This window comes from Stomoxys calcitrans, chromosome 4, assembly GCF_963082655.1.
Source record: "Stomoxys calcitrans chromosome 4, idStoCalc2.1, whole genome shotgun sequence".
Taxonomy (NCBI): Eukaryota; Metazoa; Arthropoda; class Insecta; order Diptera; family Muscidae; genus Stomoxys; species Stomoxys calcitrans.
The window spans coordinates 52,066,652-52,080,116 of record NC_081555.1 but is presented as its reverse complement, the minus strand read 5'-3'; the positions used below and the strand labels follow the sequence as shown (position 1 = coordinate 52,080,116).

Genomic DNA, 13,465 nt, shown 5'->3' with positions numbered 1-13,465 from the left:
GAATACAATTAAGAATTTTGTAAGTAGCACGGAATTACTAACTTAAAATTTTCTTTTTAGAGGTTACGTTATAGTTTTTAGAGAGCACAACAAGCTGATTACTGGCTTAGGTGTATGTCCATAGTGGCATGGACGGATTAATATCTGCACCCTCTTTTCAACCTAAACTAACCTAACCTATGCCATGTAAAAACTTCTCCACAAAGAGGTGTCGCACTTTGTGCACGCCATTCGGACTCTGCTATGAAAAGGAGGCCCCTTATCATTGAGCTTAAACTTGAATCGGACTGCACTCATTGATATGTGAGAAATTAGCCCCTGTTCCTTAGTGGAATGATCATGGGCAAAATGTCCATAAAGAAATGGCAATAAAATATATTTTTTTTTGGTACCGACTTTCAGTATGACCTTATTTTATAACATAACTTCAATGAGGGTGGCTTGGGAATGTTGAAAACCAAGCAACTGTTCTGATTGGTTAACTGTTCTGATCCGTTAAAGGTAGTGAGCTAATGTGCCATGAGTTCACCTATAGAACTATAAAAAGATAGTTTGGGCATCGGGTTAGTAGCCCATCACCCGGAAAACTTAAAGAAAATACTTTGAAAATATGGTGGTGGGTAGAAAAAAGAAAAAGAATAAAAACGGATTCCCCCAATTCTAACGACCCCGCAAACATTTTTAGGACCATGATTTGCGTATCTGCACCTGGAATGTCCCCACATAATTATAGAGAGGGTGCAGTGTACGCACTGGCGGATGTATAGGAGAAGTACATGGCAGACATTACTGCTATACAGAAAGTGCCATGGCTCGGGAAGGGTTCCACAACAACACCTAGTGGTGACGCCCTGTGTTATTGCTGACATGAAACGAGACATTAATTTGGGGGTGGATTAGCGGTTAGTCGTAGGCTTGTCTCCAGATTTACGGATGAGTAGCTAGCCACGATCCGCATAAAGGCCAAATTCTTCTACATTAGCCTTATTTACGCCCAAGACCCGACGGAAAACAAGGACGAACAGACCAAGGATATTTTCTACAAGCGCAAAGAATGAGAATATGACAGCTGCCCGCCCATAATATTAAAATCGTTCTGGGAGATTTTAATGCGAAAATAGGGAAGGAAAATATCTTTGGCCCAACAGTTGCCTACACGAAGAAACTTTCGATAATAGATTAGGGCCCCGGCAAAGAACATGGTAGTTAGCAGTACAGATTTCAACATGGTTGTCACCCAATCAAAACACAAAAACCATATAGATCATGTTGTGATAGATGGGAGGCATTCAACCAGCGGGTTAGATGTACGATCGATCCGAGGGGTGTACATCGATGCGGATCATTGCCTTGTTGCAGCAAAGGTTCGCATAGGTCTTAGTGTGATGAGAAAAGAATAATCTGACACTGCACGGAATCTGGACATCGGAAAGCTGCAAACACCACAGATGGCAACCTCATACTCCTCTCGGCTGGCCCAATTGCTTGAAGAAAGCTCTCCCTGTCCCAATAGTAAAGCAACGAAGTGGCAAACCATTGCCCACTACATGGAAGGACCCGTTACATCCATACTTGTGTACCAAAAGCCTCTCCCAAGGAACAAACGTTACGGCCAGGAGTGCCAAAAGTTACTGAAGCCAAGAATTCGGCATTACAGTAGCCATTACAGCCAGTAGCAACGCGAGAAAAGGAGAGAGGAGACACGTCTTTTCGGCAAGAAGAAGGAACTGGTAAGTAGCCAGAATGAAGTTCGAAAATTCTACTAAATAATTGAACATCAAACCGATGGCTATGGTACAGGCACATCCTCCTGCAAGAACAAAGAAGGAAATCTGGTAACTGATACAGATAGTGTGCTGAGGATATGGAAAGAACATTTTCCCAGCTGCTGGTATCCGATGATGGTGGTCATCAGTACACCGCAGATCCAGTCCCTGGTGATGACATAGAATGTGTACGACCTAGTCAAAACGAGGTCCACGTAGCAGTAACCCGGCTGAAAAACAATAAGTCTGCTGGATCCGATGGGTTGTCTGCTGAACTGTTTAAGGCCGGATGCTATACGCTGATAAGGCGTATGCATCAGCTCGTCTGCGTAACTGATACGACTTTGCATGATGATGCTCGCTGATACACGCTCCTCTATTAAAATAGGAAAACACCTCTGCGAGCCGTTCAATACCTAACAAGGTTTCAGACAGAGAGACAGCCTATCGTGCGATCTCTTTAATATCCTGCTGGAGAAGATTATACGAGATGCTGGTGTGAGTAGGCATGATACACTACTCACAAGAGAACATAAGCTTCTTGCCTATGCAGACGACATCGATATTAAGGGTCGGTCACTAGAAAAAGCAATCACAGCCGTTGAAAGTATCGAAAGAGAATCATCGAAAATGGGGTTGACAGTAAATAGATAAGACAAAGTTAGTGATATTAACTCCCACAAAGCCCTGTAAACCCGATCAGATAAAGAAAATGGAAAAGGCAGGGAACAATGATACAACTTTGAGATGATCATCAACTTCATCTACCACGGTACCGCCGTAACTGAAACAAACAACAGTTTTGAAATTAAACGACGGTTTATATTTGCAAACAGATGCTATTTTGAACTGAGCAAGCAGATGGGGAGCAAAGCCACCTCTCGACAGATAAAAATTACATTATAGAAAACACCGATACTACCCGCGCTGTTATATGGTACTGGCGAAAGCAGATCAGGTAGTACTTGGAGTGTTTGGGAGAAAAATCGTTCGTAAAGTATAGTAACGAGTTAGCGTTAATGGAGAATATAGGCATCTTATGAACCAAGAGCTGTATGATGACGATAGCATAGTTAAACGCATCAAAATACAACGTTTGCGTTGGCTATGTCATGTTGTCAGAAGGGATCCAGCTCCAGCAAAAAGATCTTTTTAAGGTGACCATAAGATCGAGGCGCTTGAGGCGATCGATGCATCTATTCTGCGTTCGGATAGAGGAATAAATTTTCTGTAATGGCCAATTAAATTAAATTTCTTCAACAAGTGTTCTCACGTTTGAAAATATGATCAGATTTTGAATTTTTTATGTTGCAAACTCCAAAGCAATAAATATAAATGGATGTTAAATTAGCATGTGATGTGCACTTATGTTAGATACAGCGGTCAAAAAAAGTATTCATCATTAGCAAAATTGATAATAAATTCACTTATTTTGGGTAATTGAAGAAAATTTAAAGTAAACAAATAATGCAGTTTTATGCAATAGTTTATTTTTCGTAATATGTTTTAAAATAAATTCAAAAAATAAATTTAATTAGCGCAAAAAATGCAATTTTATATAATAACACCAAAAACAGAACAAAAAAAGTATTCATCATTGATGTGCTATCATCAAAGTCAAATTCAAATATTATTTGGGAATCCCCCTTTTCTGTTTTATTTAGTAAAGGAGGCTTTGCCCTTGACAGCAAATATTTAATTTCATTGAAAATATAGTTTTTGTCAAAATGGGTCGTAAGCAAAACGAGGTTTCTGATGAGGTAAAAGTTTTGATAATAAAACACCACAGGAATGGTTTAACTCAAAAAACTATCAGTGAAATACTAAATAGACCACGATCTACTATACAATCCATCATCAGAAAGTGGACAGAAACGAAAACTGTTGACAATAAACCAAGATCTGGTCGACCAAAAGCACTTTCAGTTGGAGATGTGCGTTGGCTAGTGCGGCAAGTTCAGAAAACTCCGAAGACAAATGCGACCATTCTTCGTAAAAACACTATGGAATATTTAGGGAAGGAAGTTTCTACACAAACAATTCGAAATACACTCAAAAGGCATAGTTACAGAGGAAGAACTGCACGTAAGAAGCCCTTTATAAATAAAATAAACCGAGTGAAAAGGCTAAACTTCGCAAAAATGTATGTAAAACAGCCCGAATCATTTTGGAAAACAGTCATTTTTGCAGACGAGAGCAAGTTTAATCTTTTTGGGTGCGATGGAAAGGTCATAGTGTACAGAAAACCAAATACAGAGCTTGAAGAACGAAACACAGTTGCTACTGTAAAACATGGTGGAGGTGGTTTAATGGTTTGGGGGTGTATGGCGGCTTCAGGAGCGGGAAATCTTGAAATTATTAATGGAGTAATGGATCATAAGTATTACATTGACATTTTAAAGAGGAATTTAAAAGATAGTGCTGTAAAACTTGGGCTTGGTAATAACTTTCAATATTATCAAGATAATGACTCCAAACATTCTGCTTTAAATACCAAGATGTGGATGGTGTATAACTGGCCCAAAGTCATTAAAACTCCTCCTCAAAGTCCCGACTTGAACCCAATTGAACATCTTTGGGAACATCTCGAACGCAAATTGAGAACGCGCAATTTTTCGAGCAAGAGTCAAATGCAACAGGTGATAATGGAGGAATGGACTAATATAGACCAAAATATAACCGCTAAATTAGTCCAATCGATGTCAAACCGTTTAAAAGAAGTTATAAGACGCGGTGGTCGAATAACAAAGTATTAATTTTTTTAAATTATGTTATTTATTTTTTTGTTTTTTTGCAATGATGAATACTTTTTTTGTTTAATTTTTTGTGTTCAGCTGTAAAATGGCCCTTTTTGTTCCAATAAATACTATTTTTTTCTTTAAAAACAATGAAATTGTGTACATATATATCACACAAGCACTACTGCATCATTAGTTTAATATGTTTTTATTCCAATTGTCTTTTGTAGACTTATTAAAAAAAAAAGCATTGAATGATAAATACTTTTTTTGACCGCTGTATGTCTAGATGCTTATTATACAGTTTTAGCCTGTTCTAAAATATATGAAATTTCTATTCCGATATGTTCGGTGACCAATGATCCCATTCTTGTATTTCATTGTATAACGTTAAGCCCGGACTTTTTGTAGAGGATACTTGAGTAGCTGCCAAAAGATCGTAATTTGGGTCTAGTGCTCCGACTTCGACACCACACTTTAGCAGATGCTTGGCAGATTGTAAAGCTTTGCGGGAAGGTAATTTTCCTAAAACATTTTTAAAGCAACAAAAGTTTGACATAAGTTGTGTGTAATGTAATTAAAAAATTGGTAGCTTTTAGACGTACCCATAAAATTTCCAATGAATGCTATTCCGGTGCCGTTTTGATTGTAGCCATAGGTGTGGGCACCTCTTACATACCATCCAGTGCCTTCATAAATGTTGCCATCGTTACCGATAAGGAAGCTGTAAAATAAATATTTTATATCGAATTATTTATACTTATAATTACCATTGGAAAAATTTTGTCCTCTAATGTTAGGTTAGTTTGAATAAGTGGCTCACCATAAAGTTGATTTCGCTATGGTTATCGTGCTCTAAGCGAAATCAAGATTTAAGAAAAGATTTATTCCTTTTGATTTGAGTGACGAAGTCGAAAAAATAGGACTATCTTTATATAAGGTGATCAACGGGCGTTTTGTCCACTTTCAAAACAGCTGAAACGCTCAATTTTGGGCTTTCTAACTTCCTATAGGCGGACATAACCCCCGAAAAGAAAGATGATAGAAAACACAACAAATTTGGTGTCATAAACCCAAAGAAGGTTGAAGAAAGTGCATCACTTGTGGAGGAAAAATTAACTTCGGAAATTAATTTATCATAAACGCTCTTCTGTTCACTACTCAAAATTAAATTAATACAATAGAAAGAGTTTAACTACAATAAATGGTCGTCGCTATTTAGATGACGTACGATTTTCCGTCTTACCGATCTGTGGTCATAGTTTGAACAAATTTTGGAGTGCTCGGACAAACATAATAATGGCGCCTCTAGATCAAATCAAATCAGCAAATCGGTGTATGTGGTTTCAAGCTCTAGCTTTACTCCTTCGAAAGCCTGGCACGGGATGACTATGAGCACCGCATTGGGTGGAGTTTTTAGTTCTGATCGTTATGGAAGGGTAGCTGGTATGAAGCATTTGAAATGCCAGCTAAATGATAGGGGTGTTTTATTTACCCAATAAGCGGATTTTCTCGTCTAGTTTTTATGGGGAAAAATGATATCCCCGTTTAGCTAATCTCATCGCCGTTTCTTAAAAGAAATTGTGTCATTATCCAATTTGACTGAGAACGAGAACAACCAAAAACAAGTAAAGGCGTGCTACGTTCGGCCGGGCCGAATCTTGGGAACCCACCAACATGGATTCTGCTAAAATTTTATACCAAATAGATTTAGTTGAAGGGCAAATTTGATGGGTATTGGACCGTACTTGGCACAGTTGTTCGAAGTCATAACACAACACTATGTGCAAAATTTTATATAAATCCGACGAAATTGCGTCTTCCAGGGGGTAAAGATTTGAAATCAGGAGATCGGTTTATATGACGGGTATATAAGGTTATAGACTAATTTGGACCGTATTTGCAACTGTTGTTGGAAGCCGCAACAGAGCACCGCTTGCAAAATTTAAGTAAAATCGAGCAATAATTGCGGCTTGCAAGGACGCAATAAATCAAATCGAGAGATTCGTTTATTTGGGAGCTATATCAGGTTATAGACCGATTTAGACCGTACTTGGTACAGTTGTTGAAAGTAATAACAAAACACTACATGCCAAATTTCAGCAAAATCGGACAAACATTGCGGCTTCCAGGGGCTCAAGAAGTCAAATCGGGATATCGTTTTTTATGGGAGCTATATCGAAATCTGATCTAATATGGCCCATTTGCAATCCCCAATGACCTACATCAATATTAAGTATCTGTGCAAAATTTCAAGCGGCTTGCTTTACACTTTCGTACATTTCAGCCGAATCGGATGGAAATTGAGCTTTCCAGGGGCCCCAGAAGTCAAATCGGGAGATCGGTTTATATGGGAGCTATATCAGGTTATAGACCAATTTAGACCATACTTAACACAACTGTTGAAAGTCATATCAAAACACTACATGCAAAATTTCAGCCAAATCGGACAAACATTGGGGATTTCATGGGCTCAAGAAGTCAAATCGGGAGATCAGTTTATATGGAAGCTATATCTAAATCTGAACTGATATGGCCTATTTGCAATCTTCATTGACCTACATCAATATTAAGTAGCTGTGCAAAATTTCAAGCGGCATGCTTTACACGTTCGACCGCTATCGTGATATCGACAGACACACGGTCGGACGGACGTGGCTAGTTCGACTCAGAACATCGAGACGATTAAGAATTTGTATACCTTATGGAGTATTAGACGAATATTTCGAGGTGTTACAAACTATGGTGGTGGGTATAAAAACAAGTAAAAGTGTGCTATGTTCGGCCGGCCAGAATCTTGGGAACCCACCACCATGGATTCTGCTAAAAATGTATACAAAATAAATTTAGATATAGGGCATAATTTTATTCCACATACCAAACTTCCATCAAACCAGCAAAAATTAAAGCTTCTAGGGATCGAACAAGGATGATTGAGAGACCGGCTTACATGGGAGCTATTTCAGGTTATAGGCCGATTTGGACCGTACTTTGCACAGTTATTGCAAGTCATAACAAAACACTACCTGCAAAATATCAGCCAAATCGGACAATAATTGCAGCTTCCAGGGGTTCAAAAATTCAAATCAGGAGATCGGTTTATATGGGAGCCATATCTAAATCTGAACCGATATGACCCATTTGCAACCCCAACGATCTGCATCGATACTTAGTATATGTGCAAAATTTCAAGCTGCTAGCTTTACGCGTTTGACCTCTATCGTGATTTCGACAGACGGACGGACTTGGCTTGTTCGATTCAGAACGACGAGACGATCAAGAATATATATATGGGGTCTTCGACGAATATTTCGAGGTGTTACAAACGGAATGACTAGATTAGTAACCCCCCATCCTATGGTGATAGGTATAACAGCATATTTATTCTCTGATTAAACTTTCTGAAGTGGCAAAATTGCTTAGGATTTCAATAAAATCACATTTATGAACTCCGAGAAACATTTATTTAAAATTAAAATGACTTATTTTGTTTGTGTCGTTGGTATTTAGTTATTTCCGATGTGGTGTCAGTGCTGCCATCGTTAGAGTATAAAGCATTTAGAGGGAAGAGCGTCTTACTTATCCATAAGCTAGCGAATCCCCTAGACTGGTAAATAAAACATACCAGATATTTGTTTACAAGCCACATCCATTTGCCTATGAGTTTAATTAAAAAAAAAAGGAATTCGTAATGGAGTTCAAGCGTAATTGTGACTGCGTAATATTTGGCTGGGAAATAGGAACCGGATATTGTTGGCGAACTCAAACATCTCAAAAAATGTTGTATGTCGTACAATAAATCGTTCTAATGATACATGTAGGGCTATGTTTAGGGGACATATGAAGCAAAAACAATATAAATCCAAATGGAGGATCTGGGCTTTGTGTTTTGAGAACTCGAGGGTTTTTCCAATTAAAACAAATTTCACATTTTGATGTACATATTGCACCCGTTTAAGTTAACAGATCTTGTTCAAACTTCACTTAAAACGGATCTTCAGTATATCCTCTTTACAAAAAGAAAGATAAAGGTATATAAGCAAACTTTTTCAATAAAGACTACTCAACGAAAATATTACATTGACCTAAAAGTGCAAAAATACACTTTTCACATTTTGTGACTTCCAAATAGAGCTGGCGAAAGATCGTTGACACTATCGATATTTTATTTTTTGTCTAAATATCGATTGATATTTATTCTATCGATGTTATGGGTAAGTAGCTGCAATTTGCAATATTTAAAATATATCAAGCAAAAACATACCCAGTTCGGCCGGAACCCATCTTATCTACCATCCACCAAGAATCGCTTAAAATTGCGCAGATACTTATTATCTATGTAGGTTGTAAGGGATTGTAGTGTTTACATATAGCTCACTTATAAACCAATCTCCCAATTTGATTTTTCGAGTCTCTTAGAGGGCGTAATTCTTCTCCGGTTTGCCTGATAGTTTGCACATTGACTTCTAAGTATGTGTCGAGTATGTTCTAAATCGTCTCATATGCTGACGTAGCTCCCATATTGCCAATCTATAGATTGTGCTTGGCTGAAATTTTGTGCTAGATTTTTTTTTTATAACCTCTAAAATTTAATGAAAAAAATTTAGTGTTTGTTATAAAACGAAGCCGCACAAACAATTTAAAATAAATCCATGGTGCGGTTTTATCCCACTTTGCGCCATAGTAGTAATCAAATGGCTGTAGATCTGAAAATATTATTTGAAAGGATGCAACATATGTTGAACAAGTGAAAACGTCCACCCAAAACTACCCACCACCATGGATATATAACTCATCATATTTTATTATAACTCCGCTACCATATCCTTAGTTATATCCAAATATAAGCTGATCTGGATCATATATTATTCAGGTCCCGAAAACTCCTATACAACTCTTATACAAGTTTAAGCGAAATCAGGCAATAAATCCGATTTTTATGAGTTTAAGACCCTTAATTGGAAGATTGGTCTATATGGCAGCTATATCTATATAGTCTGATCTGGACCATATTTGAGTCGGACGTCGTGAGGCTTAAAGAAACGCACTATTTCAAATTTTGAGCGAAATCGGGTATTAAATTCAGCTTTTATAGGCTTCAGAACCTTAACCGGCAGATCGGTCTATATGGCAGCTATATCTAAATATAGTCCGATCTTAACTTAATCATTAGATTAGGTTAGATCGGAGTGATAAGATTAGTATACTCCCCATCTTATGGCGATAGGTACTAAATTTAACTAAACAATCAAAATGTCCGACCTTGGCATGCATAAGTTAGGAATGCGAGTATTAGGGTGATGATTTTTTTACAACCTCGTATCCCTGTATCATATTTTGATGAGTTTTTATTTAATATTAGATAAAATCTAATATATAAGGTGATTCGATAAATGATTTAAAAAATTTCACAAAAATTTAATTTTAAAATGGTTTGTGCGTGATCTTTTTTAATATTTTAATGGAATAAGTGTTAAAAGGCTGGAACTATATTCTTTTTTCACTGGTGAAAACAAATGTTTTTCACGGTACCTTCTTTGAAACGCTACAAAAATCTCGAAATTTCACGAAATTTTTTTCATAATTGATGCGGGAATGTTCTACTGAATAAAATCAGCAATTATTTATACCCTTCACCATAGGATGGGGTATACTAATTTTGTCATTCTGTTTGTAATACCTCGAAATATGCGTCTAAGACCACACTAAGACTAAGACCGTCCGTCTGTTTGTCGAAAGCATGTTAACTTTTGAAGGAGTAAAGCTAGGCGCTTGAAATTTTGCACAAATGCTTTTTATTAGTGTAGGCCGGTTGGGATTGTAAATGGGCCAAATCGGTTCATGTTTTGATATAGCTGCCATATAAACCGATCTTGGCTTCTTGAGCCTCTAGAGGGCGCAATTTTTATCCGATTTGACTGAAATTTTGCACGTGGTTTTTCAGTGTCACTTCCAACAACCTTGCTAAGTATTGTCAAAATCGGTGCATAACCGGATATAGCTGTCATATAAACCGATCATGGGTCTTGACTTTTAGAGCTCGAGGTATTCTGTTATGACTTCCAAAAACTGTGCCAAGTATGGTTCAAATCGGTTATAACCTGCTATAGCTGCCATATAAACCGATCATGAGTCTTGACTTCTTCAGATTTTAAAGGGCGAAATTCTCATAAGATTTGGCAGAAACTTTGTACAACGACTTCTACCAAGACCTTCAACATACGTGTCCAATATGGTCTGAATCGATCTATAGCTTGATACAGCTCCCATATAAACCAATCTCCCGATTTTGCTTCTTGAGCCCCTACAAGGCGCTATTTTTATCTGAATGGACTGAAATATTACAAAATGACTTCTACATGTTTCAAAGCGGTTTGTGCATAACCTTTTTCAATATTTAAATGGAATAAATTTCATTTTTGTCTTGAAAAGGAAATAGTTCATTCATTCGTGCAACAGTTAATAATTTTTGAGAAGAAAACTCAAAAAGTCATCACCATAATGAGTATACACCTACATATGTAAATAACGCAATAAAACAACCAAAAATCGAATACACGTAGCCCGCGAAAATTCAAATTGTGTTAATTTCGTGGATTTGCCAACTAATACTAAAGGGTGATTTTTTTGAGGTTAGGATTTTCATGCATTAGTATTTGACAGATCACGTGGGATTTCAGACATGGTGTCAAAGAGAAAGATGCTCAGTATGCTTTGACATTTCATCGTGAATAGACTTAATAACGAGCAACGCTTGCAAATCATTGAATTTTATTACCAAAATCAGTGTTCGGTTCGAAATGTGTTCAAATTTTGACAAATTTTGTTCAGCGATGAGGCTCATTTCTGGTTGAATGGCTACGTAAATAAGCAAAATTGCCGCATTTGGAGTGAAGAGCAACCAGAAGCCGTTCAAGAACTGCCCATGCATCCCGAAAAATGCACTGTTTGGTGTGGTTTGTACGCTGGTGGAATCATTGGACCGTATTTTTTCAAAGATGCTGTTGGACGCAACGTTACGGTGAATGAACACATTTCGAACCGAACACTGATTTTGGTAATAAAATTCAATGATTTGCAAGCGTTGCTCGTTAGTAAGTCTATTCATGATGAAATGTCAAAGCATACTGAGCATCTTTCTCTTTGACACCATGTCTGAAATCCCACGTGATCTGTCAAATACTAATGCATGAAAATCCTAACCTCAAAAAAATTACCCTTTACTTACTTGTAACCAATATCATCAAAGTCCAGTCCATTAAGATGATGATGTTGCATATTCTGCAAGATTTCTGCACATTCCAGGAAGGTGGTACACTCATTGGTCACCGTGTGATGAATAATGACATATTTCACCGGCACGGGACGATAATTTATTGTGGTACTTGGTTTTCCACCCCATTGCCGTTTAAGTTTGATACGTGGACAGTCGGGTTTGACACCGATATTCTCAGTGCCATTTCCACCAACAGCAAATACAATAAGACAAACAATAAACAACAACACCCCTAATAAATTGGACATTTTCGTTAAAAATATAATGGATTGAAATAAAATCGAAGCTCAGTTATCTTTGTTATGTAGAAAATGACTGAGTTATTGTTTCTGATGCATTGGCATTTTATACGGCTGGGATTGTGGAAATGCTTGGGGATTTAAGCAAATCTCAGAATTATTCATCGCAGGCAAATGAGTTTAATAGTCATGCTGTGTGCCATATGAATACTGGTTTGGCACCAGTATCGCTCCTTCATGCAGCACATGTTGCTGGGCGATAATGTAAAATTCATTTGATGTTTGTGGTTTCAATCTCTCTTAATTTCTGTTATCGTTTCTGAGCATCAGGTAAATCCCCATTGAGTGTTAGTATTTTGAAATTGTGTGTAATAAAGAGGGAAGAGCATGTGAGAGTCTTGGTCATTCTGAATATTTTATTCTAGTCATGAAGTTGGCCTAGCGTTGTAGAATTATCTGTGGCCTCTTTATTGTGAGATAATGTTGATGCGAGACGGTAGTTAGAATAGGGATTTAAAAGTCGATTTTCAACAATCGGTTATTTGATTTTTGTATGAATAAGTCAAAGTCGTCTTTTGAATCGAATAATCTCAATAATTTGATTAGTAGGGATTTTAACTCTGAAATTTACTTTTGTAATTGATTTTGATTTTTCCATCAGATCTTTTTAAATCGACACCAAATTGAACTATTCCGTAAGAAAGTTTTTTGGTTTCGATAGTTATCTATCCGTTTAGCCATCTAAGACAGATGTAGATCTTTTCACTGGGCGCTATAAGACACCCATGTTGGCACCTGAGGGTATGTACGTTTTAATGAAAGCGTAAAATACGAGTGTTTTAAGAACGGCAAATTGAATTTCAAATCCAACATTTTGGAATGGGCGAGAAAGAGGACCATAGGCAAAAGATAGGGTCTTAGAGGGCCATGCTTTCTCTATATATTAGTTCCAGCCTGATGTAGTCAGACCTTTAATGCTACATGATGTTGTGGTCTGGTAGATGGCGCTCTATAAATCCGACTGTTCTATACTCAGTGGGATTCAGAGTTGGCTTGTTTACATCACAGGCGCATTGATGACGGGATAAAATCCGTGCTGTAGTTGGTCTATATCGGGCCATATTGATAACCCGATTTAAAGCCTACGACCCATAAAGTTGTATTTATAATTCGATTGCGATAAAATTAGTTTTTTAAGACCCTAAATGCGGTTTCCATTCGATTTCGATGAAATTTGGTTAATATATGTATATCGATAGTTGTGCGTTTTTTCTTGTGATGTATACAGATTGGGAAATTAATAAAAACTAGCCCCTTAAAAGCACGCTCTACTGTGCCTTTTTTTGCGACACACAGAACAAAAATGTCCCTGTATTTGTAATTCAATCTGCTTGAGTTCAATATTTTGTGTACAGTATTGCAAAAAAGTTATACTAAGAAAATTTT

At 37.2% G+C, this 13,465-nt stretch overlaps 2 protein-coding genes across 2 annotated transcripts in view; one reads left to right on the top strand and one right to left on the bottom strand.

Moving 5' to 3' along the window:
• The window catches only part of LOC106081420 (uncharacterized), a 334,294-nt gene that overhangs the window by 11,833 nt on the left and 308,996 nt on the right, over positions 1-13,465 (top strand). The window lies entirely within an intron of this gene.
• LOC106081422 (peptidoglycan-recognition protein SA) lies at positions 3,049-12,094 on the bottom strand. The gene is made up of 4 exons (XM_059367671.1): positions 11,733-12,094; positions 5,110-5,228; positions 4,787-5,029; positions 3,049-3,143 (listed from the first exon to the last, which is right to left on the bottom strand). The coding sequence occupies exons 1-3, from the start codon at positions 12,026-12,028 to the stop codon at positions 4,839-4,841; spliced, it is 606 nt and encodes a 201-aa protein (XP_059223654.1). The 5' UTR covers positions 12,029-12,094; the 3' UTR covers positions 3,049-3,143; positions 4,787-4,838.